Source organism: Chenopodium quinoa, unplaced genomic scaffold, assembly GCF_001683475.1.
Source record: "Chenopodium quinoa cultivar QQ74 unplaced genomic scaffold, ASM168347v1, whole genome shotgun sequence".
In the NCBI taxonomy this organism is placed as follows: domain Eukaryota; kingdom Viridiplantae; phylum Streptophyta; class Magnoliopsida; order Caryophyllales; family Amaranthaceae; genus Chenopodium; species Chenopodium quinoa.
Window position 1 is genome coordinate 179,705 of NW_018742292.1, and position 24,588 is coordinate 204,292.

The window sequence follows — 24,588 nt, forward strand, 5'->3', positions numbered from 1 at the left end:
TATCGTGAAGGATGTATGTAGGGGTGAGCAAACTGGGTACCCGGTCAAATTTTTAGGAATCGGACCCGGAATTGGTTGGTACCGGGTCCTAAAATTAGGAGTTGGAATTGGAACCACTTCAAACGGGTCCTAAACTTTAGGAATTGGAATTGGAACCGCCGGGTACCAAGTTCAGGTAACCCACAAATGTACATAATTATTAAATTTTAATACAAATTTAATACGTAGTACTTATTTTGATCCATTTTTATTTTTAGCGTTTAATATTGTAAGGAGGGTGATCCCATCGTAAGGGGGTCCTTCCTTAGATGCCTATGGCCATTTAAAAGCCTAGCAATTTACACTTGTTAAGTTGTATTAGGATTTGAATTCCTGACTGTTTTGGGGACCTTGAATTAGAATTGATTCTATCATCACGCTTTTTTGTAAGAAGCAAGTAGGAGTCGCCAATGAGTTTTGAGAAAACCCATAAACCTCGTTCATGCCTTTCTCCCATGTGGAGTTCATGGGATATTTAGCACAAATCATAAGTTTACCCATGCCCAATTGGTCTACATAAACCAGAAATGAGTTCGGGAGCGAAGGTACTAAAATAATGTCCCCTTTAAAGGGGGATCGCTATTCTAGCCCTAGTGCGGCCTCTACTAGATCTTCCTTTTTAACAATTTCATCACCAAACAATATATGCAACGCGATACCTAAAAACTATGTTAGTTCATTTTATTTATAAGCATTAATCACGTAGGAATTACATTGCAATGTCGTTATTCTTTATTTAATTCAAATTCGTGAAAAGAGCAAAAATAAATAAGATTCGCCTTAGCTTAGGTGATCAATCAATCAATTAATTATTCAATTCTAATCTTATTTAACACAAGATACTATGTGGAATCGATTAATCAAATGTCCTTTTAAAAGTGGTCAAACAACACTATTTTATTGATTAAAGTTCTTTTAAACAAGAAAAGTAAATGTGATTTATCTATGTGCTCAAAATTTACCACTTCTCTTTGCTAGATCTCCGTTTAGAACACTTATGGACTCCTTCTTATTCGGGACCTCCACCGTAGTAACAAAGATTAAGAGGGGTGAGTGTTTAGGACAAGAGGGTTTGGAAGCACAAGTTCACAAGAGTTTCATCCAGGATTTTAAGTTAATTTCTGTGTGTTTAAGCCTTATATTAAGACCCTATTTATAGGGAATGGGTGCAATTAGGGTTTTACACATTCTGCCGCCGCAGGTATCGCGCGCATCTGGATGAGTTGCACGCGGCATCCCAGCGCAAGTGATTTCCCTACGCTACTGTGGGTAGTGCAACTGAATGTCTTGCGCGCGGTTTTTTTGGTAAGATTCGATTTTATATTTTATAAAATTCTGAATCTCCCGCGAGCGCATCTTTAGAAGTTGCACTGGGTGTTGCGCGCAACTACATTAGTTGCGCGCGCCAAACCAGCGCGACTCATTGAGATGCGCGCGGATTTTTCTGCGGCAGCTTCAATTTTAACCTAAGCGCCTCCAAATCCGTCATTATTAGGTCTTAAGCACGGGCCTAAGCCTAATTATGATCGGGTTTCGTTAATTGGACTTTGTTTTGTATTTGATTTTGGTTAGGCTAGTCTTTTTGTGTTTTTGCGGTTTATCCAGTCATCCATAAGCATTCTTCACTTCGATCCAACACGAAGATGGTTTTATTTATCGTCATTGCACTTCATGTCGGGTCAGGAGGCCAAAAGTAGATGTTTACAGTTATCCCCTACTTTGATCGAGTCTAGGATAGACGAGGATTAAAGTAGCCAAGGAAATAAATCCGAGACTTATTCTGCGAAGTTCTCAAAGAATGGAGAATCTTTTCATAAGTGTTAAGGATGTCGAAACGATCCTTGATTCGCTAAGTGTTTGAAACAAGTAGCTATTAAGGCTAGAAAAAGTATTTTCTATGTCTTAACGCGCTAAAGAATCTAGATTGATCCTTTGCAATTGTAGAACAATTTTACAAGTAAAGGCGTTTTGGGTGACGTCATGTCTTGAGAAGAGATCGGTTTAAAAAGGATTAAAAATGGGATGATGTCCTCCCAACCATGTCATTGTTGGTCTAAAGTCCCTCGATATGTCATTGAAACTTTAGCCTGATTTTAACAGTTTAAAAAAGATGATAAAAAGAATGTTTCGGCTTTCGCAGCCGGAAAAGAGTTCTTGACAATTCGCTTGTCAAATGCAATACTCGATGTCCACAAGATAAAAATACATGTCTCAAGACTGGAGGCATATATTCAAAGCTAGTGAGAGAGAAGAAGATTGGCAACTCTCTCAGCAGTTTTATCCACAAGATGAGTACACGTGTCTCAGGACTGGGGGCACGTGACTACATAGGTGCGACATTGTCTCGTCACTCTTTATACAGGGGGTGGACGACACCCTAACTGTCCGATAAGCTAGTAAGCGCACTAACTACCGTATTTTCTTCCAATCAAGAAGTGTTTGTTCCTGAATGGTTCGGCGTGCCTGTCGACTCGTGAGCTAACGCCTAAAGTAAAGTAATTCTATACCTTTTAGTTCCGAGAGGTAGATCTGGAAAAGCTTTGGGAAGAAGTGAAATTTTACGCAACACCTATGACATACAAATTTACACTGTATGATACGCCTTGCATTTTTATGCATGATGACGCCTTCCTTTTTGCTGTGGACGTGAAAAAAGAAGAAAATCCGGACATTTATAACGCCAGTACAGTAAAATGACAAACCTGTCTATGGGAGCTTTTATGTAAAGCACCACTACGGAACGTCTTAAGACAATTTAATGAAAAACGTTCAAAACGTATGCTTAAGAAAGCATGTAGCACGGTGTGCATGCAAAATGATGCAAAAATAAGAAAATAAACAACAAAATGCAGAGCAATTTAAATAGATTTTGATAATTTGCGCGCCATTACGTCAAATAACGAGCAAAAGCCATTGGAAAATAATCAAACGGATCAAAATCAGGATTCCGGTCATTTTAGTGACCAGAATCCGCGCGCAAATCAGTGGGTCTCGCTGGCCAGGCGCACGCATTGTTTTGAGTTGCGCTGGTCTGTCACGCGCAATTGTTTCAGTTGCACGCGACATTTAAGTCAGCAAAAAGAAATCGCAGAGCGCCATTTTCATTTCACTTTCTTCTTCTTCTTCTTCCTTCGCCATTTTTGTCCCTTTCTCTCTTTAAAAAGCTCGGTTATTTGCTATTTTCAAGGCAAAAGGAAGTAGATATCACCCTTAATTCATATTTGCCACAATCCAATGTAAGTTTTTTGTTTAAAATCGTTCATTTTTGGCGAAATTTGGGCGTTTTTCGAATCATTAAACCCCAATTTTCGAATTTGGGGTTTTTTTATTCGGGCCATTATTCTTGAAATATTTTTTTCCATGTTATTATGCTATGTTATGGAGTATTTTGCAATAAATGACATGAAAAATGACTAAGTATTGAACCTAGTATGAGCATTTCTTTGTTTGAGTACGTTTTTTGCACTTTCCTTCAAATTTGGTTTGTTTCTTGTTATTTTGCTATCTCATTTTTGCTATACTTATTTATTATGAAGTCATTATAGTATTAGAACTAGTTATATCTTCATAAACAATATTTCGAAAATTCTGAATCCGAAAATTGGCACGAAGTGTATACTTAGCTTATTTTTGCCATGTTCGAACTTCAAGATTGTCTTGTAGACGATAATTGCATTATTGTTACTATTATTTGCCTAGGTCTAGTTAATTCTTTGATATTTTGAAATATAATCCCTTGAATGCTTAGTTGAAATTGGTATAGGATGGCTTTTTATAGGTGTTAGAAGCCCCCATTTACGGAGTTTAACTGCAGGTATCGTAGCCTCCTATCATGGGTGGCATTCGATTTTAGTGTTTTTCCATTTCGGTAGGCGTTATGCTGCCAAAATGGGTACAAAACATGTATATTAGCTTAGTTTAGAATAAACTAATAAAGAAACTTCGTCCATTCATAGCATGGACTCGCCTCCATTTGTCGATGCTGAGGGGGTTCTAGAAGATCCCGTGCCTGACGAGGCAATTTGCCCTCGAAAGAGGGCAACCCGTCCTCGAGAGGAGGTTCGGGAGCGACGCGTCGGAGCTGATCGTCGTCGCTAGGAGGATGTGGTTTGGGAGGCTCCTCTCAATTGGGACCCTAGGGTCCTTAAGTGGGACCCAGACCATCACGTCTCGATCAGGGGTTGGCGCGGCATCGTGAGTCTTTTGCGCCTCCGTTTTTTTTTTCATTTTTCTTCAAAACAAGTTTTTTTTACCCTCTTTTGTGCCTTTCTTTTTTAGAGTGAGCCTAGCATGCGCCTATACGGCTATGGGGAAAGGTGACACGAGTGATGGATTTCGCGGCAGCTACTGAGGTGCCTTGGATCTCCCTTTCATGGCATGGTTGTATCCTTAAGGTGTATACTTGTCCCTTTTTTTTCTTTTTTCTTTTAATGGCCATTTTTGTTTTCTTTTTCTTATTATTTATTGTTTTTTTTCTTCTTATAGGCTTGGGGATATTCGTACCTGCCTTTCTTAGCCCCCAGAATGCTCGTGGCTTCTCGTTTTCCTATTGGCCATCGACTGGTCACGATTAAGAAGAGACGAGCTACTTCAGCCGACAACTTTCGCCAAAGGATCCTTTCGGCGACTTGTGCAACAGTGAGTATTTCAACCATTTTTCCTATCTTATTTTTTAAATTGATTATTTATTAGCTACGTATATTATACTATATAATATTTAAAATTATCAAACATATGATACATAAGACGCCACATTAATAATAATAATAATAAATAAATAAATAATAATAGTAGTAGTAATAATAATAACATCAACAATAATAATAATAATTGTATTTTATAGTTTCAATCACTACTTTTACCGAACACTGACAGCTGACCTCTAATGGCTACTACTTGACAGCTCACAGCTACCTCTACAGTTCACAGCTACTCAAAAGCTAATAGCCAATAGCTACAGCTAGTTTTGCCGAATAGACCCTTAGTAATCAGTAATTTACAAGTATAATTGTGCAATACAATAAAATTAATGACATAAAACGGAACCAATGAATTTTGAAATTTCCGCAACATTTTAACCTTTCAATTTATTTTATTTTATTTTTAACAATTTTCATGTACTAATTATATTCCCTTTGATTTTTCTACAAATCTTTTTTTTTTTTTGTGTTTTTAGATAGCCATAAACGCGATTAATGAGAATCGATCCCACAATCACCTGCATCATTAGCAATGGATCGTGTATTAACACATGTATATAAAAGTAATGCACTAAAAAAAACAAAAAAAAAAACTCTCATTTTATGAAAAATAATGAAAAATTTGCTCCCATTAATCTGAACTTTGCCTCATCCGCCTAAATTAATCCGTACTTTCGATTATTATCTATCATTCCCAACTTTAGGGAGTATTAATCTTTATTGCACCCAAATGGCTTGCAACCGGTTAATCAGGTAAACATTTGTGAATTATTTTTTTTGCACACGTGTCAATATGTAATTGGTTGAGAAAAATAGAGAAAATAAAAAAAATGTTAAAAAAAATATCTTTAAACCAACCTAGCAGCTACCCCACATCCACCACAACACGAACACCACCGACGCACACCATACCACCACCATCGATGGACGAAAATGGCCAATGTTGGGGCTGAATACCTAACCGGCCGATTTCGGCCGTTTGTGCATGTGGCCGAATTTGTGGCTGAATGGAGCTGATTTCATGCCGATTTCGACAGGGAAAAGGGGAGGAATTCAAAGGGGAAGGTGTTTGGGATGCTGGGGAGGGGTTTTCGAGGGTAGGGAGTGGTTTTCGCAGGTGGTTGGGCTGCTAGGGAGGGGTTTTCGAGGGAGGGGAGGGGTTTTCGCAGTTGGTTAGGTTGCTGGGGAGGGGTTTTTGAGGGTGGGGAGGGGTTTTCGCAGGAGGGGGAAGGGTTATCAGGGGTGGGGAAGGGAAGGGCTGGCTGGGCGGCGTTTTCCAGCAGCGGGGGAGGGGTTTTCGAGGATGGAGCCAATTTTCCGGCGGCTTGGAGGTGGGGGTGTTGTGTTTTCCGGGCTGGGCATGGGTGGTTTGTGGGTTTTTGTTTTTTGTTTTTATTTTAAAAAAAATTTAGACAATTATACGCTGACACATGTCTAGGTAACCTGCTACATCAGGTTGGATGACGTGTTGGGTGCAATAAAAATTAATACCCCCTAAAGTTGGGAGTGATAGATAATAATCGAAAGTACAGATTAATTTGGGCGGACGAGGCAAAGTTCAGATTAATGAGAGCAATTTTTCCAAAAATAATTAGGAAAACAAGTGAATAATAAAATTAGAGGTTTCAATCTAATATTTGGGTTGCATGCAGTGAGATTGGATTAGATAGGTTATATCAAAATTGAGTTATACAAATTTGTGTCTGTACCAAAGGCGGTTTTTTTTTTCCAGGTACGATCAAAATTGATCGATGTGATCCGTTTATAACTACTTGCGTTAAATGGGGAGTACTAAATGCAGGACAATTTTACCTAAATGCAGAATAAGTTATTTTTAAAAAAAATTATATTCCAATTTTGTCCTTGTTTTAACTTAATCCTTTACACTTTTTTAAATGATTAAAATTAAATCCTGTAAACTCCTAACTATATAATCATCCCAACTGTTTAATTTACAACCATATTCTAACGTATTCAATCTTGTATCCTATTTAATACGGAGTATTCAATACTATACAATTCCTAGACAATAATGAAGTGCACTACGACATTTTTTTGAGGTATGAAAATTATGTGTTGTAATAGATGAACAATCAAACAACATAAAATTACCATCTAATACGGCTAAGATTTTTGAAGGTCTCTAGCATCCCCCTTATACAATTTCCGGGGGTCTCAAGTACCCCCGACTAGGATTTCCAGGGGTCTCCAATACCCCCGGCTATGATTTCCGGGGGTCTTCAGTACCCTCCGGCTAAGATTTTCGGGGGTCTCAAATACCCCCGAAAAACTAAGTCGGGGTACTTATAATGAAAAATTATAACAATTCAACAAAAAAATTAAACGAAAAAAACCTAAGACCGAATGGTTTATGAGCGGTGAACGACTTCTTCGTCTCTAGGGCTCATATTGAAGAATTTTAAGGGAAATGGTGAAATAAAATGAATTGCAAAAAAAAAATAGTGACTGAAATTGTGAATGAAATGAAAAAAATTGGCAAGTATAATGAATTGCAAAATAAAAAATGTAAAAAAAAAAATCTTGGTGAAATGGCAAATTAGTTTTTTCATTTTGGAAAAGGTTATTTCAGTCATTTTATTATTGTCATATCATTAATTAATTTCTGCATTTAGGTTATTTTGTACTGCATTTAATACTTGCGTTAAATGTTTCCAAAAAAAAACAAAAAAAAAACTTTCTCTAATTAAATAAAATAAAACTGCTCACTAGTGACTAGTTTCACTTCTCAACTTCGCTGCATGTTTAATGGGGAATGATGGACCGCTACCCGGTATGGGCTACCCCGCCCAATACCAAGTGACGTTAGATTTTTTTTTTAGGATAAATAACAGTACTTAATGACTTAATAACAGTAATTGATAAATTAATAACAGTACCTTAATTTAAAATAACAGTTTTTAATAATACACTGATTTTTACTATAATTCGCTCTGATAATTACTTAAATGACTTTTAACGGTACTAGTTATCACAACTCTACTACTTATACATCAAAATAAATTATTTTAACAGTTTAAAAGCCCACCATGCTTCACAATAATAGTTCTTTAACTAGAGAGTTTTGACCAATACCTGAACTTAGTCAACAATGGAACCTTCGGCGTTCTGAGCTTCCGGCTTTACCAAGGTAGCTAACCCCAACCCTGTCTTCCTTAGATTAGTCTCAGCACAGATCTAATTCGTTTCTTACCTCAGACCGTAATCTCTAATTAGACAATCATTACTGTGTTTATGATGGAACTTTTTAAACAGAAAGATAACTCATTTGATATATAAGGTTCAAGGGGATAACGTTCCCTTCTTGAACGAAACTTTTATTTAATTTGAAAAGATTACAACACTCACACAAACTGAAAGCTTAAACAGACATAAGCTGAACTAGAGTTTTCTCTACTTTAAGAGAGATGGAGAACCAATCTGTCTCTTAAGGTGAGTATTTTTCTCTAGAGGACTTTCTAATGCTTCCAGAGCAATTCTCTAGCTAACTCTTCCAACTCTGCCTTCACTTCTTAGCCTAAGTCCCTTTATATAGGGAAGCAAACTTACATAGGATCCTTATCCTGACTCAGCAAGCAATTCTACACCATTGCTTTTTACAAAGATATTTTAAGATAGAAACAATTAATTAAACGTGGCTACAGTAAAGATGCCTTGAATTATTGCTGGCGTGGGCTCAAGCATTCATAATTTCATACATCATCATCTCTTGTAGACCTCCCTCACTATCTTTACTGTCTTCGTACATAGGATTCTCTCTGCAAAGGTCTGCAACACATTTGGCTGCATACTCTTCATCCCAACTCATGAATGCTTCAAACAGATACTCATAGCCTTCAAATGACAAAAACTTTCCTCTTTCTATATCTTCCAAATATTTGTAGATTGACTCGGTGTTGTTTATGCCATCTACTAAATATTCTTTCATCTTGTAAGGCGCCACAATTGTTGTGTTACCAACATGAAACATGACAAGAGGAATTTCTTTCCTTTTTATAAAATCGTTAAGATATTGTGAAATGTAGAAAAATCCCAGTGCTCTTGCTTCAGTCGGATTTCTAACAGTCTTCTGACGAATTAGTATGAGGTCTTTGCAATACCTCACTTCCCCAAATATTATCAAGTAATGCGGGGGACTAACTTTTCCTTCTTTAACTTCGATATTAGCACATTGTACCTTTACTCTTAACTGAAATTTGTCTTTTTTGTCATCACAATATCTTTAAACCTTATTGAATGCGTACTGCTGGAACTTTGTAAGTTTTGGAAAGAAAGAGTCATTAGGAATAGGGATTTCATAGAAATCATGTACCATTCCATAATCCCAAGCCTTGTAATGTATACTAATGAATGGAGCATCTTTATCAAGAGGATATGGGTAGATTAGTAATGATGCAACTTTAGAGTTTTTGGGAAATTCTACTCTTTCTCCCCATAGATCTCGAAGATCAAAGAATTTATTGGACCTTGTAACCACCAACTCGTACCATGTCCTAAAATCGTTATCTCTTATTTTGTTTAATATTGTATCTCGTACATCAGGAATGAGCTGAAATAACATAATTGTTATTTTGAACATCAATAACCTTTTGGACTGCCCGATGGCAACCCTTAATTAAACCGTCTCGCGAACGTTGTTTTTCCGATATGACCAAGCCTTGCATTAAGGCCAAACTGGAGGGTGAAACCCGCTCCATTGCTTTTTCGGTCTCATCAATGAGAGTTTTCCTCTCTACATCCATCTTTTGAAGTTGGTATGCAGGAGGTTTTTGTGTAGTCTTGAGCTTCTTGGACGACATTAGCTAATTCTCTGGTCAAGCTGTCTGCAAAAGAATTCTTTGTTCCCTGTATATGTTCAACAGTAAAAGAGAATTGGTTAAGCCATAATTGCCAACGCATGAGTCTCCCTTGCGCTTGCATATTAGACAAATTCTTTTTAACTTAACCGAGTATGCCTTTGCAATCTGTTCTTATTAAGAACTGTTTAGGGGCTAAGAAGATTAAAAACTTCTCGATCCCTCTAATAACTGCAAGGATTTCCTTTTGCATTGTAGGATAGTTTAACTCAACTTTGTTAAAACTTCCATTGCTATGTCTACAAAGTCTTTCTCCTTCTTTTATTTTTAACACAGCACTCCAGTGCTCATTACTAGCATCTGTTTCAAGGATTAAATCATCTTCACTAGTAGGTAGTGTTAGTACAGGAAGATCTATACACATAGATTTTAAATTTTTAACAATTTTGGAATCATTTTCCTTCCAGTTCCAAGTTATTTCTTTCTTGAGTTTTTTCTGTAATGGTTTTCTTAATAGAGAAAGATTTTCTATGAAATCAGAAGCATAGGTTAAACATCCTAGAAATCTTTCTAGTTGCTTTCTATCTTCAATTTTATCAGGAAACTTTTCAATCTATTCTAAAATATGTTTTTGCAATATTATTTGCCCTACTTTAATTTCTAATCCAAGAAACTCAATTTCTTGTTTAGCATAAATACATTTATCTTTTCCAAGGATTATACCATGCTCTGCACATTTTTGAGTTACTGCTTTAAGATCATTCTTATGTTGTTCTAAATCTTTTGAGAATATTAGGATATCATCTATATAGACCAAACAACGATGATTAAGCTCTCTAAAAATATTATCCATTCTTCTCTGAAATATTTGTGGAGCATTTTTTAATCCAAAAGGCATTACTAGCCATTCATAATGCCCTTGAGGGGCACTAAATGCGGTTAAAGGAATGCACTAAAGAGGACTAGGTAATTTTTCATAGAACATTCCAAGATTTGTTTCATTTTCACCAATTTTATAATAGTATGTTTCAAATTCCATAATGTAATCATCAACATATTTCATATTACAGATGGACAAATTACTTAACTTCCTTTGATATTCCATTCGTTTTTCATTAGGATCTGCTCTAGGACCAATGAATTCTACCTCAATGTATTGACATAATTGTCTGAACATTCTAGTAGGTGATTCACTAGCTCTTAATGCAATTTTGACTTCTTCCTCTATTCCTTCGTACCAGTCTTCTACACAGCCATAAAGACTATGTTCGATATAGTTTAAGAAATTTTCTGAAGTCCAGTCAGTGTTTAAATTAAGTACACTACTCATACTCTTCTTCCATTGATCTAAAACATCTTGTTTATCTCTTACACCGTCTAGCTTAAGTTTATAACCAGTTTGACTTATAGGTTCAAGAGTCACTTCTTCTTGTTTAGGTATATGATTAGGCATAACCTTGACACTAAATCGGGTAGTCTTCCCTGGTATGTAACTTGGTCTTGTGCAACTTCCTTCTCCTTGATACCTAGGTCTTTGGATGACATTGTTTACATTAATGTTTTCATTAATAATTTAAACATCACTATTATCCATTACTCTTTTTCCTAGTTTGTTTTCAATCTTTTGTTGAGCAACTTCTACGGGCGGAAAGTCTAGATCATTTAACTTCATTAATCCCATTTTTTTATATAAATCTTCCTCTAAAGTAGCATAATTATTTTCCTTTATTTTATTATCAGAAGCAATCCCTTTGTTAGAAATTAAGTCCAAGATTTCATTAAACTTATTAGGGTCTTCTTCTTCAACAAATAGGACTTGTAATTCGTTAAGTGTTTTCTCCTGAAGATGAGGGTTCATCTTTAGTCTCTTTTTTCTTTTCTTGGTTACTAGTTGGTCTTTTAGGGAGTGTTACAGTAAACTTTTTATTTTTATCTAGATTTTGAGAAGGATATTTATATTTGTATGGGACAATTTTAATTTCTCTTTATTAGGCGATACTTTTTTTCCAATTTGATGCCTAACTTCGTTTGTTAAAGCAAGTTGAACTTGTTTAACCTGTTCGTTTAGATCGCTTACTTTTTTTATTAATATCAGTTGTGGTTATTGATATTTTATTCTAGATATTAATACAACGTGCATGTATGTTATCAATTTCCGATCTTAACTCACCAATTTGATCTACTATATAATTAAGGACTGGGCCAAAATTACTAGTATTTTCAGGAATATGATAATAATGCTTAAAATCAGGTTTCTTACACTCAGTAGAAGGTCTAGTATTCTCCAGTTTTACCTAATTATTAAATCAACTTATTTAATCTTTTAACCGTATGGCTCTGATGCCAAATCACGTAGCTTAACAGTTTCTAATTTATAATAACTGTATTGTCTTCCTTAATAACAGATTTCACTTGTATAATAACTGTAGTCAAGCATAATACTTAATTTTTAACACAAATACTTATCCTATAAGAACTACTGAAAAGATCAAAATAACACCTCGAAAACAATATTGAAGAAACATATAACAGTATTTAATTTTATTTTAACAGGCTAGAACTTAAATAACATTATTAAAATAGGAAATAACATTTTTTCCAACACTTAGCGAAATTTTTTTTTCAACGGTGGTATGGACCTTCATAGTCCCTACCTGTAGTGGGCAATACTTTCTCCTATAATGTAAATTGTGGCACATCATGCTCCCCAATTAAACATGAGAAAGTATTGCCCACTACATTATAGCGATTAATTTTGGAAGATGACTACTACATCTCACGTCTATAACACGAAAACGAAAGGGGACCATGTTGCACTTACGACAAAGAGAATGTGATTTTCTACTTATTTTATCAAACAAAAACATGTTTCCTTGATTGATGATTTTAAGCCTATGGCTCTCGACTTCTCGTCCACAATAGGAGTTTGTGGAGAATAAATATTTCGATTTCTTAGATAATTCTAAACAAGGCAGACCAAAATTTCGTATATGATTAAAATGAAGTAATATTTTGATAACTTTATATATATATATATATATATATATATATATATATATATTGTTAAAAATATTTTACTGATGGTAAGATATTTATCAGTGAAGGGATGAAGATAGGAAGTAAGTAGTAGAATGGTAGGAAAATTCTTTTCTTGTTTTTCAACTTAAGTTCACAATACGTGAACTTTCATTTATATAGCCAAAATAATTGAATACAATAATATACATTATTGTACTTTATACAAATTATTGTACTTAGTAAAGTCTTCATTGACTTTAATTACCACAAGTGAAGTTCAATTCAATCATGTTTCTCAACACTCCCCCTTTGAACGTTCACATGGAATGGGGTACAAGTTTCCTCATTAAAAACCTTGCTAGGTAAAACCCTTATGGGGTAAATACCATAGCTAGGGAAAAAGAGTACAACGATATAGTATTATATGCTTTGGTATACTGCCTCGTTAAAAACCTTGTCAGGAAAAATCCGGTGGGATAAAAACCTGATCGAAGGGAAAAAAAGTGCAGTACATATAATACTCCCCCTGATCTCAGCATAGTTCACGAAGATGTCGCATTCCGATTTTGTGAACTAACTGTTCAAATCTCTTCGAAGGAAGTGATTTGGTGAAAAGGTCGGCAAGATTTTCACAAGACTGAATTTGCTGGATATTTATTTCCTTGTCCTTTTGCAGATCATGTGTGAAGAACAGTTTTGGGGCAATATGTTTCGTTTTATCTCCCTTAATATATCCTTCAGTTACTTGAGCGATACATGTTGTATTGTCTTCAAAGATGATGGTTGGGTCTTCTGTTATTGTGTTCATTCCACACTCCTTTTGGATATTACTGGTCATCGACCTCAGCCACACACATTCCCGTCCTGCTTCATAGAGGGCTATCAACTCTGCATGATTTGATGATGTCGCGGTCAATGTCTGCTTTGTTGATTTCCATGATATTGCAGTGCCGCCATAAGTGAACACATATCCATTTTGTGACTTTTCATTTTGAGGATCTGATAAGTATCCAGTGTCTGCATACCCAATGAGAGCAGCATCTTGTTTTGGTTGGTAATATAAACCAAGGTCTTGTGTCCCTCGTAGGTACCGGAGTAAGTGTCGAACTCCCTTCCAATGCCTATATGTTGGTGCATTGTTGTGCCTGGCTAACAAATTCACAGAGAAAGCTATGTCGGGTCTAGTATTGTTAGCTAAGTACATTAAGGCTCCAATTGCACTTAAGTATGGTACTTCTGGACCCAAAATCTCTTCATTTTCTTCTCGGGGTCTAAATGGATCATTTTTCATATTCAAAGAACGAACAACCATTGGGAAGTTGGTTGGGGTTGCTTTGTCCATGAAGAAACGTTTCAAAACTCTTTCTGTATAGTTTGATTAATGGACAAAAATGCCATGACTCAAGTGCTCAATTTGTAGTCCAAGGCAAAATTTAGTTTTCCCAAGGTCTTTCATCTCAAATTCTTTCATCAAGTATTTTGCAGTTTTCTCGAGTTCATTTGGGGTTCCGATGATATTTAAATCATCAACATAAACTGCAATGATAGCGAATCCTGATTGTGATCGCTTTATGAAAACACAGGGACTAACTTGGTTGTTTTTGAATCCTTCTCTCATAAGGTATTCACTCAGACGGTTGTACCACATCCTTCCAGATTGTTTCAATCCATAAAGTGACCTTTTTAGTTTTATGGAAAGCAGTTGTCTAGGCTTGTGGTTTTCTGGTAGTTTTAGTCCTTCGGGGACTTTCATGTAAATTTCCGTATCGAGTGACCCATACAAATACGCAGTCACTACATCCATTAATCGCATTTGCAGTCCTTTTGTGACTGTCAAACTTACCAGAATTCTTAATGTAGTTGCATCAACCACTGGAGAATATGTTTCTTCATAATCAATCCCTGGAATTTGAGAAAATACTTGGGCTACAAGTCTTTCTTTGTATCTAACTATTTCATTTTTCTCATTACGTTTTCTCACAAATACCTATTTGTATCCAACGGGTTTTACACCTGCTGGTGTAAGGGTTATTTTCCCAAAAACTTCTCGTTTTTCAAGTGACTTTAACTCAGTCAGCATTGCCTCCTTCCACTTTGGCCAATCACTCCTACGTCGACATTCTTCTACAGTTCTTGGTTCAACATCATTTTCATCAGATACGATGTCGATTGCGATGGAATTTGCAAATATTTCATTAACGATAACATCTTTCCTATTCCACTGAGTCTTTGTAGAGACGTAATTCATTGAAATTTCATTGTTATCGATGTTTTGAACATCTTGTTCATTCCCCGTAGGGTTGTCTTCTTGTTCGTCCCCTTTTGGATTATCATCATTTTCTTTACTTTCATCCACATTTGGTTTTTCTTGACCTTCTGACGGGGGAACATCATTAGTCTCATTTTCTATTCCATCCAATCTTTTCAATTTTCTTGGCTTAGAATCTTTTGAACCAAGTGGTCTTCCACGCTTTCTGCGTGCCTGAGATTCATTTTCTATGGCCTTATTACCAGTTGGGATTTCAATACGTGCAGGGGCATTTTCTGCTGGTATATGTGATTTTGTCACCTTCTTTGTGTCTACAAATGCATCAGGCAATTGATTTGCAACACTTTGTAAATGAACAATTTTCTTAACTTCTTGTTCACACATATTTGTTCGTGGGTCTAACATCAACAGTTGTGTTGCATTCCAAATGAGTTCAATTTCTTTCTTACGTGGGTCCACTTTCTCTCCCCCTAAGGCTGGGAATACTGTTTCATTAAAGTGACAGTCCGCAAATCTAGCTGTAAATAAGTCACCAGTCAATGGTTCAAGATATTTAATTATAGAGGGGGATTCAAACCCGACATAAATTCCTAGCCTTCTTTATGGACCCATTTTTGTTCGTTGGGGTGGAGCAATGGGAACATATACAGCACAACCAAAGATTTTTAGATGTGAGATACTTGGTTCTCGACCACAAACAAGTTGCAGTGGTGAGAATTTATGATAAGCTGTAGGTCTCAATCTAATTAGCGTTGTTGCATGTATTATAGCATGTCCCAAAGCAGATGATGGAAATCTTGACCTCATTAATAATGGTCTTGCAATCAATCGTAATCTCTTAATTAGTGATTCAGCTAGACCATTTTGTGTATGGACATGAGCTACTGGATGTTCAACATCAATTCCAATTGACATACAATAATCATTAAATGTTTGGGATGTAAATTCCCCAGCATTGTCAAGTCTTATTTTCTTTATTGTATGATCTGGAAATTGTGCTCTTAATTTTATGATTTGGGCAAGTAATTTTGCAAAGGCAACATTTCTACTTGAAAGTAGACTAACATGTGACCATCGTGTAGAGGCATCAATTAAAACCATGAAATATCGAAATGGTCCACATGCTGGATTAATTGGCCCACATATGTCTCCCTGAATTCTTTCCAAGAATTTTAGAGATTCAGTAGCAATTTTATTCATAGATGGCCTTATTATTAATTTGCCAAGTGAGCATGCAGAGCATGTTAATTCATCTGATCGGGGAATTTTGACATTTCTTATTGAATGTCCAACTGAATGTGCTATTATTCTTTGCATCATCCCAGTTGCTGGATGTCCCAAACGATCATGCCATAAAATAGTCAAATGTTTGTCATCTAACTTCTGGTTAGATACCATATTGATTTCCACGGGTCGTATGTTTATACGATATAACCCCGAAGAGTATGCTGGCAATTTCTCATATATATGTTTCTTGCCATGTTTTTCTACCGTGAGGCATATATACTCTTTTTGATCTGTTGTCATTGTTTCTAGATGATAGCCATTTTGGCGTAAATCTTTAAAGCTTATGAGATTTCTTCAAGATTTACTCGAATATAAAGCATTATTGATTATTAATTTTGTTCCATTTGGAAGCATTATACAAGTCTTTCCAGATCCTTCAATTAATTTAGCTGACCCGAAAATGGTGTTTACATTTGCTTGAAACAACTTTAGTTGTGAAAAATAATTTCTATCTTTTAAGATAGTGTGCGTTATTCCACTGTCCAAAAGGCATTGATATTCGGAACTAACTTCAGGTAGATCCATATCTTCATAAAATAAATTTGAGATTAGTTTAGAATAATATCATACAAACTTTTATTGATGATAGAGATTAAAAGTACATTAAAATACAAGGAACTAAGAAAATACATTAAAACATAGCATATGTTACATTAGTAGATGAGAAACCTAAGTATTGTTGTTTTCTCCAAGAATGAAATCATTTCCAATTTCAGCATTATCCATGAAATAATCAGACACATCAAGGCTGGGACAAGGAGCATTTTCCTCATTAACATAATTTGCTTCTGCATTTTTCTCTTTGCCTTTTACAGAAGCCTGGTAAAGGTCTACCAAATGTTTGGTCGTTCGACAAGTACGTCCCCAATGTCCTGTCATGCCACATCTGTAACATGTGTCTTTTCCTTTCGAAGGAGTTTGTTTGTGGCTTCCAGATAACTGTCCCTTCTGTTTTTCAAAAAAATTTTGAAATTACTGTTTCTTTGAAAATTATTTCTACCACGACCACGGTCGCGTCCGCGATAATTCCCACGGCCTCTTCCACGGCCATTGTAATTTCCACGTCCACCTCTTCTTGTAGCATTTGACTCGGGTGGATAGGAATTTGTTGCATTTGCCTCATGATGAGTGGCCAAAGACCCAGTTGGTCTGAGATTATGATTTTTCAACAAAAGATCGCTATTTTGTTCCGCAACAAGCAATACACTCATTAATTCATTAAACTTCTTAAAACCTCTTTCACGATATTGTTCTTGCAACAGTATGTTGCTTGCATGAAAGGTAGTGAGTGTTTTTTCAATCATTTGTTCATCGGTGACTGGATGATCACAGTATCTCAATATAGATACTATCTCATGTATGGTTGAATTGTAATCTATTACAGATTTGAAATCCTGGAACCGTAAATTTGTCCAGTCAAATAATGCCTTAGGAAGGAGCACCCTTTTGTGGTGTCCAAATCTTTCATTAAGGCAGTCCCATAATTCTTTGGGATCTTCAACCATCATGTACTCAGTTTTAAGGCCTTCATGTAAATGATGCCTTAGTAACACTAAGGCTTTTGCCTTTTCTTGTTCGGTAATGGGTTTTTCAACCGTCATTGCAGAAGTGGTAGTATCAGTTGTTTGACCAGGGGGACTTTTATTTTCTTTAACAGTGTGCTCCAAGCCTTGAGCTTTCAAATTCATCATTGCGTCCACTTTCCATTCCAGAAATTTATTTCCAGATAAATCTAAGATGCTGAACTGTCTTTTCATAAGGTCTCCCATTTTAGCTACAACAAATTTCGTGATAATTAGATTATAATAACAAATTATATGTACAACTCACATGTTTAGTTCTTCCATATTTATATTTAAGTTAATAAGACACGTGATAATTAAATTTAATAATAATAAACCATAAGTAATATAGTCTTTTCTCCCCCTTGGTTTATTATTGTGAGTAATTATATGATTAGACAAAAATTAATCATGTTAGTTGCAAAAAAAACAGCAAAACGACAACAATGACAGTAGTAACAATAATTATAATGATAACGGTAATATTATACAATGATGATTAATAACAACAAACATACATAATAAAACAAAAACAAGCTTTTAATATACTAAAACGACAAAATAAGTGAGTTTTACTTATACATAATGACAAAAATTAATATTGCTACTAATAAAATTACAAGCGTCGTAATTAGAAGGAAATATTGTTTTATCTTCATTAAATCTTCCTCAAAAGTGAAGTTGTGGGTGTTTTGGGTGTTTTGGTTGCCGTCGTCGGGGAACATATCGGAGAAGAAGGGGGTGAAAAAAAAAAAATTTAGGTGATTTTTGGATAAAAAGTGGGAAGAGATAAAGGATTTGTGGTGAAATTGGGGGAAAAATCCGTCTTTTATAGAGGTAGGTTTATCTGTTACTGTTCTGTACAACTGTAAAAATATCATATAACAATCTAATATACTGACAAAAATTATGGTCTAAATATATATATTTATAATTGTAAAAGGTTATCACACTGGGAATGCAAGCCATAGTGGTCCGAGAGCCCTAATATCTATAAAAGATCATGGGTTCGAAAACGGAAAGAAACACAAAAAGTATGTAAAAGTAAGAAAAATAATAAGTATAAAAAGGCTGCATCTTTTTGTTAATCTAGTTAATAATAATATGCATGCAAAGCTACTACTTAGCAATTATAATAACTAAGATAAAAATTTACGTAAAATGAGTATGTAATATCAACATGGATCAAACAAAGAAATATCAACATGAATAAACAAAAGAGAACTTTCACCGTTGTTTTTGAGGTATATATAATACAGTAAATGTTTGAGTTTCTGGTATAGAGGATCCCAAATATGGGCAACTATGGAGCATACTCCTCGAAATATTTAGAAGTAGATAGTATTATTTGTTATAAATTTTTAGAAGTAGGTATAAATATACCTGACTGAAAACTGGTGCTGATAACGTGTTAAAAATATTTTACTGATGGTAAGATATTTATCAGTGAAGGGATGAAGATAGGAAGTAAGTAGTAGAATGGTAGGAAAACTCTTTTCTTGTTTTTCAACTTAAGTTCACAATACGTGAACTTTCATTTATATAGCCAAAATAATTGAATACAATAATATACATTATTGTACTTTATACAAATTATTGTACTTAGTAAAGTCTTCATTGACTTTAATTACCACATGTGAAGTTCAATTCAATCATGTTTCTCAACACACACACATATATATATATATATATATATATATATATATATATATATATATATATATATATATATATATATATATTTATTAGTGTAAATAAATAATTAAATTACATAAATAAAAACAGAGGTGCATCTAAAATAAACATTTAACTTATTTTAATATGGGGTCAATTGGGTAATTTAATAGAAGAAAAACTCAATTATAGTAATAAATTGGAATGTTACAATGGTGATCAAACTAGAGCACAAAACCCTAGCGAACATAATTTTAGAGAAATATAAATACGCCAATCATTGATGGCTTGATGGGACAAGTTCATTTGTTATTTTATCAAGGCTCTAGCCAAATTTGTTCTCCATTCTCTTATCTTTCTCTCAATAGAGTTTCGTGTTCGGTTACTAACTAGATTGTCAGAGGTGAACGTTTCGATAACCGTAATATTCGTTGTTTTGCAGGTGGGCATGTCAGATGACTGCAGCATTTGAGCCTACTTTCCAAGGGACATTTAACCTAAAACAGCTACGGTTAAGAGTAATTTTCCTATATTTTATCATTTTATGTATTAGTTAAAGTTTAATGGATATCCTAGACCTGTAATCAAATATCTTCTACTTCCTCATTTATTTACAAAAAATTAGGTGTTCAAAATTTTGCTGTATAATCCAATTTGTGTGGGTGCAAACTGTAAGGAGATTCTGAATCCAATAATAATAAGAGTAGTTAAGATATAGGAACAAAGTATAACCACTCGACAAATGACTTACGTACCAATAACATTACTTGACCATATGTAACTCAATCATACACTAATAACTTTTTTTTTTTCTTTTATAGGAACTAATAACATTTTCTTACGTCTAATAATATCACATTATCACTTGACTTGACCCTACCCTAAAGATATATATTAATTCCATTGGATACTTTATAAACAACTACAATACGAAGTATATAACTAATATAGTTAGCAGTGTCACACACGTATCTATTTTTGCCATGCGTGTAGTATATATGCATATTTATAGTATTAAAACACTAAAAATTACAAGACAAAAAATTAATACTCAAAAATCTTTTTTTTTGACAGATAATACTCAAAAGTCCAAGTTATGGAGTTAAGCTCCAATGTAACGGCTACATGGAAAATATGTACAATATGTAGCTTAATAGGCTGTTTGATGCTCGTCTTTCTTCTTCGCGAAAATGACCAAAACATGCGTCTTTTTGAAGTTGAAAGCACGGTACTAGAAATTGGACCGACTGAGGCAATGAGCATAATTGTTAAGCCTTCGGAGCCTCCGCAACCTATAGCTAGCGTCTTTGCCGAATTGATCCCGTGGTCTAAGAATGTTACTTCTAATGCCATAGAGAAGCCAAAGGAAGTTTATAGAATTGAGAAATCAAATGTTATGTACGTTAATAACATTGTAAAACGGCCAATGAAGAAAAGTGAGAAGAAGTGTAATATGTTTGATGGGAGATGGGTTTACAAACCGGATCAAGATCCGAGCTACAACGTGATGAATTGTCCGTTTCTTGAAGAGAAGATGAGCTGCCAGAGAAATGGAAGGCCTGATTTCGAGTACGAAAAATGGGTATGGAAGCCTAGTGGTTGTGACATACCATTGTAAGTATAACTTTTTTTTTTTTTTTTTTTTTTACGGGAAGTATAACTTAATTTTTAGTACTAAGCACATCTATTTCGTTTTACATAACATCCATGATATATAATTTATTGGAAAATTAAACATTAATTTCTTTTTTCTTTCAAAATTTATCATATTAATTGTAACATAAACTTCTGTTATAACGTATATACTGAATTGAAGGTTTATAACAAATTGTACATAATTTGTCCTAGGCTAAACGGAACAGACATGGTGGAACGATTTAGAAACAAGAGGGTGATCTTAGTAGGAGACTCACTAAACCGAAACATGTGGGAGTCGCTAGCGTGCATTCTCTATTCCTCCATACCAAATGCTTCATCTAAGGCCGAGGTTCATTCTCAAAAGAAAGTATTGAAAACGTTCTTGAAAGTAAAGGTCGGTACATACACTAAACTCCTAGTCCTACGACGAAATTTCAAATAAGATGATAGATCGAGTATAAATTATACTTATTGTATACTTGCAGGAGGACTATAATTTCACAGTTGAATTTTTTTGGAGCCCATTTCTAGTAGAACTCAACAAACACCATGAAAGTGGCAAAAATGTTCTTGTGCTTGATAAATTGTCACCTAACTCTGAGTTGTGGCCTAAAGCTGATATTATGGTATTCAACTCTGGACATTGGTGGGCTCAAATTGGTAAAAAGAAAGCGTAAGTCATTCTATTTCAAACAAATATGCTTATTACATATTTGGAATACTAGGTTTTTTTTTTTTTTATTTATTTATTTTTATTTTTTTGTGTGTGTATGTAATTAATTTTTAAACTATCTCATACTAAAAGTAAACTATTAAATATTTCTAATTATTGGTAATGATGTATGAATATTTGATCGAATTTGTTTGTTTATAGATTTTTTTTTTTAAAAGGCATTTTATGTGGATGTTTTAATGTTAATTTTAAAGCATTTTTTTTATAGTTAAAATTATTCATACTTTTTTTACCCTAAAATTTAAAATAATAACAGAAAAAATTACTCCCTATACAGTATATGAAATGTAGCCCGCATTAAGTCCAAATGAAAATATCTATAAAAAATGAAGGGGGTATATATATATAGGAATAAACACTTCATTCATCTAATCTGTATCATATTTCCTACTCTCTCCGTCCCTTAATACAAAGCCTCTTTTTAGCATTTACTAGATGAAGCCCGTGCAATGCACGGTTTGTTAGTATTTTTTTAAAAAAAAAAAATTCATATTTATGTGATTAAAATTGTTATTATATTAGTTTTAGAATATTAGATAAAATTCCTAATTTCAAAAGATAATGTTTTGTATTTAATTAATTTAAACTTTAAAATCTCATTCGCTAATTTTGCTTACATGGCATTTGAATTATTTAATTGTAAAAGACATTAATAATCTCATATTTAATTGGCTACTACTTAAATTTATAATCCTACATGGCGCGCTAAGAAAATTAAATCTTACGTGGCTCTCTAAAAACTTGGGGAAAAACTCCCCTTTAAATAAATAAATATATATATATATATATATATATATATATATATATATATATATATATATATATATATATATATATATATATTAGATTAGATTACTCACATAATAAAGAGAGAGAGGCTTTGTATTAAGGGACGGAAGAAGTATTATTATTTTTTAATTGAAAAAATTTCAATGATTTACATTTAAAAATAAAGTATAGTCATCACTAGTCTATATTATATTACTCTCTTTTTCCTTTCTAGGTTCCAAGTCTTCTAACCCCTTTAACATTTTATATAATTTGTAGTTGACATGTAACTTCACATTATTATGAATTGAAAAAGTAATAAAGTATACATTTTTTTGTTTAGTTGAGCATAAAATCCATAAATGAATTATGATGCCCCTTTTTTACCAACTCACACCAACTACTACTGTAAAAATAATAAAGAAGGGCTTTAAGAATAGCAAGGCATTTATACATATTTGTATAGGACTATAGGGTGATGCTTACTTAATTTCTTCTAATACTTCCTCAACAAAAAAAGTAGCTTATTTATGAATCAATGTATATTATTATTACAAAGTTTTGACTCTTTTTGTTCAATACTATTTTAGTCTATTGAAATAATAGTCACATTCATTAAAAATTTATTAGTTTATAATTCAAATTCTCCATGTTCAACTACGAAAGGAATTTATGTTATGTTAAGACCTACCAAGCAATAATTAACAACCTACTTCATCCCGTTTTAAATCTTACCCATTCATAAATTATTTTGACTCTTTTTTATAGTTTAACTACCAAATTTGACTCTACTTTATTATTTGTATTGTACAAATAAATGTCACACTCAATAACATAGTTGTTGGTTTAATTCTAGTGGACATTTTCAAACTAAATAAACAACTCTCATTTCCTTATAAATCATCCAATATATACTAGTATTAATGGTTATTAGATTTGTAAGTTTGTTGACAAACATCACAAATAAAATATTGTAAGTACTGTCAATTTTTAGTTTTTAATTTATGATATATATTTTAGAAAGAATACGGACAATAAAATTAGTCTAAGCTATAAAATCAAGTTTTGAACGTCAATATTTCCTTAATGAAAAAAGGTTCACGACATCAATAAGACATAATGTTTTGTGGTTTTATCATTTTATGTTTAATTAATTTCTAATAAAACTAGAAAACTGAAAACAAAATATGATCATCATGATTATTACAGCATTGTTTTTCTAACCAAATACTTTATATACTTGAACTCTAAACTGTCAGCAGTATTTTTAGTAAGCACTAAACCCACAATTTTTTTCCAATTTTCAGCTGGGAATTGTTCGAATACAGAGGAAAGCTGGTAAAAGATATGCCACTACACATAGCATACAAACGAGCAATGAAGACATGGGCAAAATGGGTCGAAAATATTGTTGATCAAACAAAAACAACCGTTTTCTTTAGGAGTATTTCGGCTGAGCACAAATCTCCACAGTACAATCAATGGTGCTATACTAAAACCTACCCCATCATGGATGAGTCCTATAAGTCGTCGTTTCCTAAATCCTTGATTCGTGTTACCAAGAGCGTGATCAAAGAAATGTCGAGCAAATCACAGGTTAAGTACTTGGACATTACTAAATTGTCGCAGTATAGAATAGATGCACATCCGTCAATCTACAGGTACAAGGACTGGCAGATTCGAGCTCAAAAGAATATGTATAATCTTACGCGTACTGCTGATTGTGGGCATTGGTGCCTTCCTGGAGTACCCGATACTTGGAATAGATTGTTTTATGCTTCCCTTTTCTTTGATGATTCAGGGGAAATATCTAGTTCTTAAGAAAATAGCTTTATATTGAGTAAAAAGTTGTTCAGTTGAAAACTATTAGCACTGCCAAAGCCAAATATCTCCAAAGCAGTGATTTTGGCAATGTTTGAATTTGTTCTTAGAAATTGATTTGTTTTATTGAATTTGATTGATTCAATGGGTTCCCCTGTTAGTGTACTGCATACAAACTAAATAATACTCGTACTTCTCTCGGTTTTAACTGTCTCTTGCTGATTTTTGCATTTGGCAGTAAATATATTATGAGATACTACATTTA

General features: G+C 34.0%; 3 protein-coding genes across 3 annotated transcripts; 1 reads left to right on the forward strand and 2 right to left on the reverse strand.

Moving 5' to 3' along the window:
- Window positions 1–10,505: 10,505 nt before the first annotated feature.
- Window positions 10,506–11,006, reverse strand: LOC110686507. The gene has a single exon (XM_021863131.1). It carries the CDS (start codon window positions 11,004–11,006, stop codon window positions 10,506–10,508), a length of 501 nt encoding a protein of 166 aa, XP_021718823.1.
- A 5,790-nt stretch (window positions 11,007–16,796) lies between these two features.
- Window positions 16,797–17,896, reverse strand: LOC110686516. Its single transcript, XM_021863138.1, has 2 exons — window positions 17,104–17,896; window positions 16,797–16,999 (listed from the first exon to the last, which is right to left on the reverse strand). Exons 1-2 carry the CDS (start codon window positions 17,894–17,896, stop codon window positions 16,797–16,799), a joined length of 996 nt encoding a protein of 331 aa, XP_021718830.1.
- A 2,432-nt stretch (window positions 17,897–20,328) lies between these two features.
- On the forward strand, window positions 20,329–24,468 carry LOC110685958 (protein trichome birefringence-like 43). The gene is made up of 4 exons (XM_021862513.1): window positions 20,329–20,977; window positions 21,212–21,395; window positions 21,487–21,674; window positions 23,810–24,468. Exons 1-4 carry the CDS (start codon window positions 20,460–20,462, stop codon window positions 24,321–24,323), a joined length of 1,404 nt encoding a protein of 467 aa, XP_021718205.1. The 5' UTR covers window positions 20,329–20,459; the 3' UTR covers window positions 24,324–24,468.
- The last annotated feature ends 120 nt before the right edge of the window (window positions 24,469–24,588 follow it).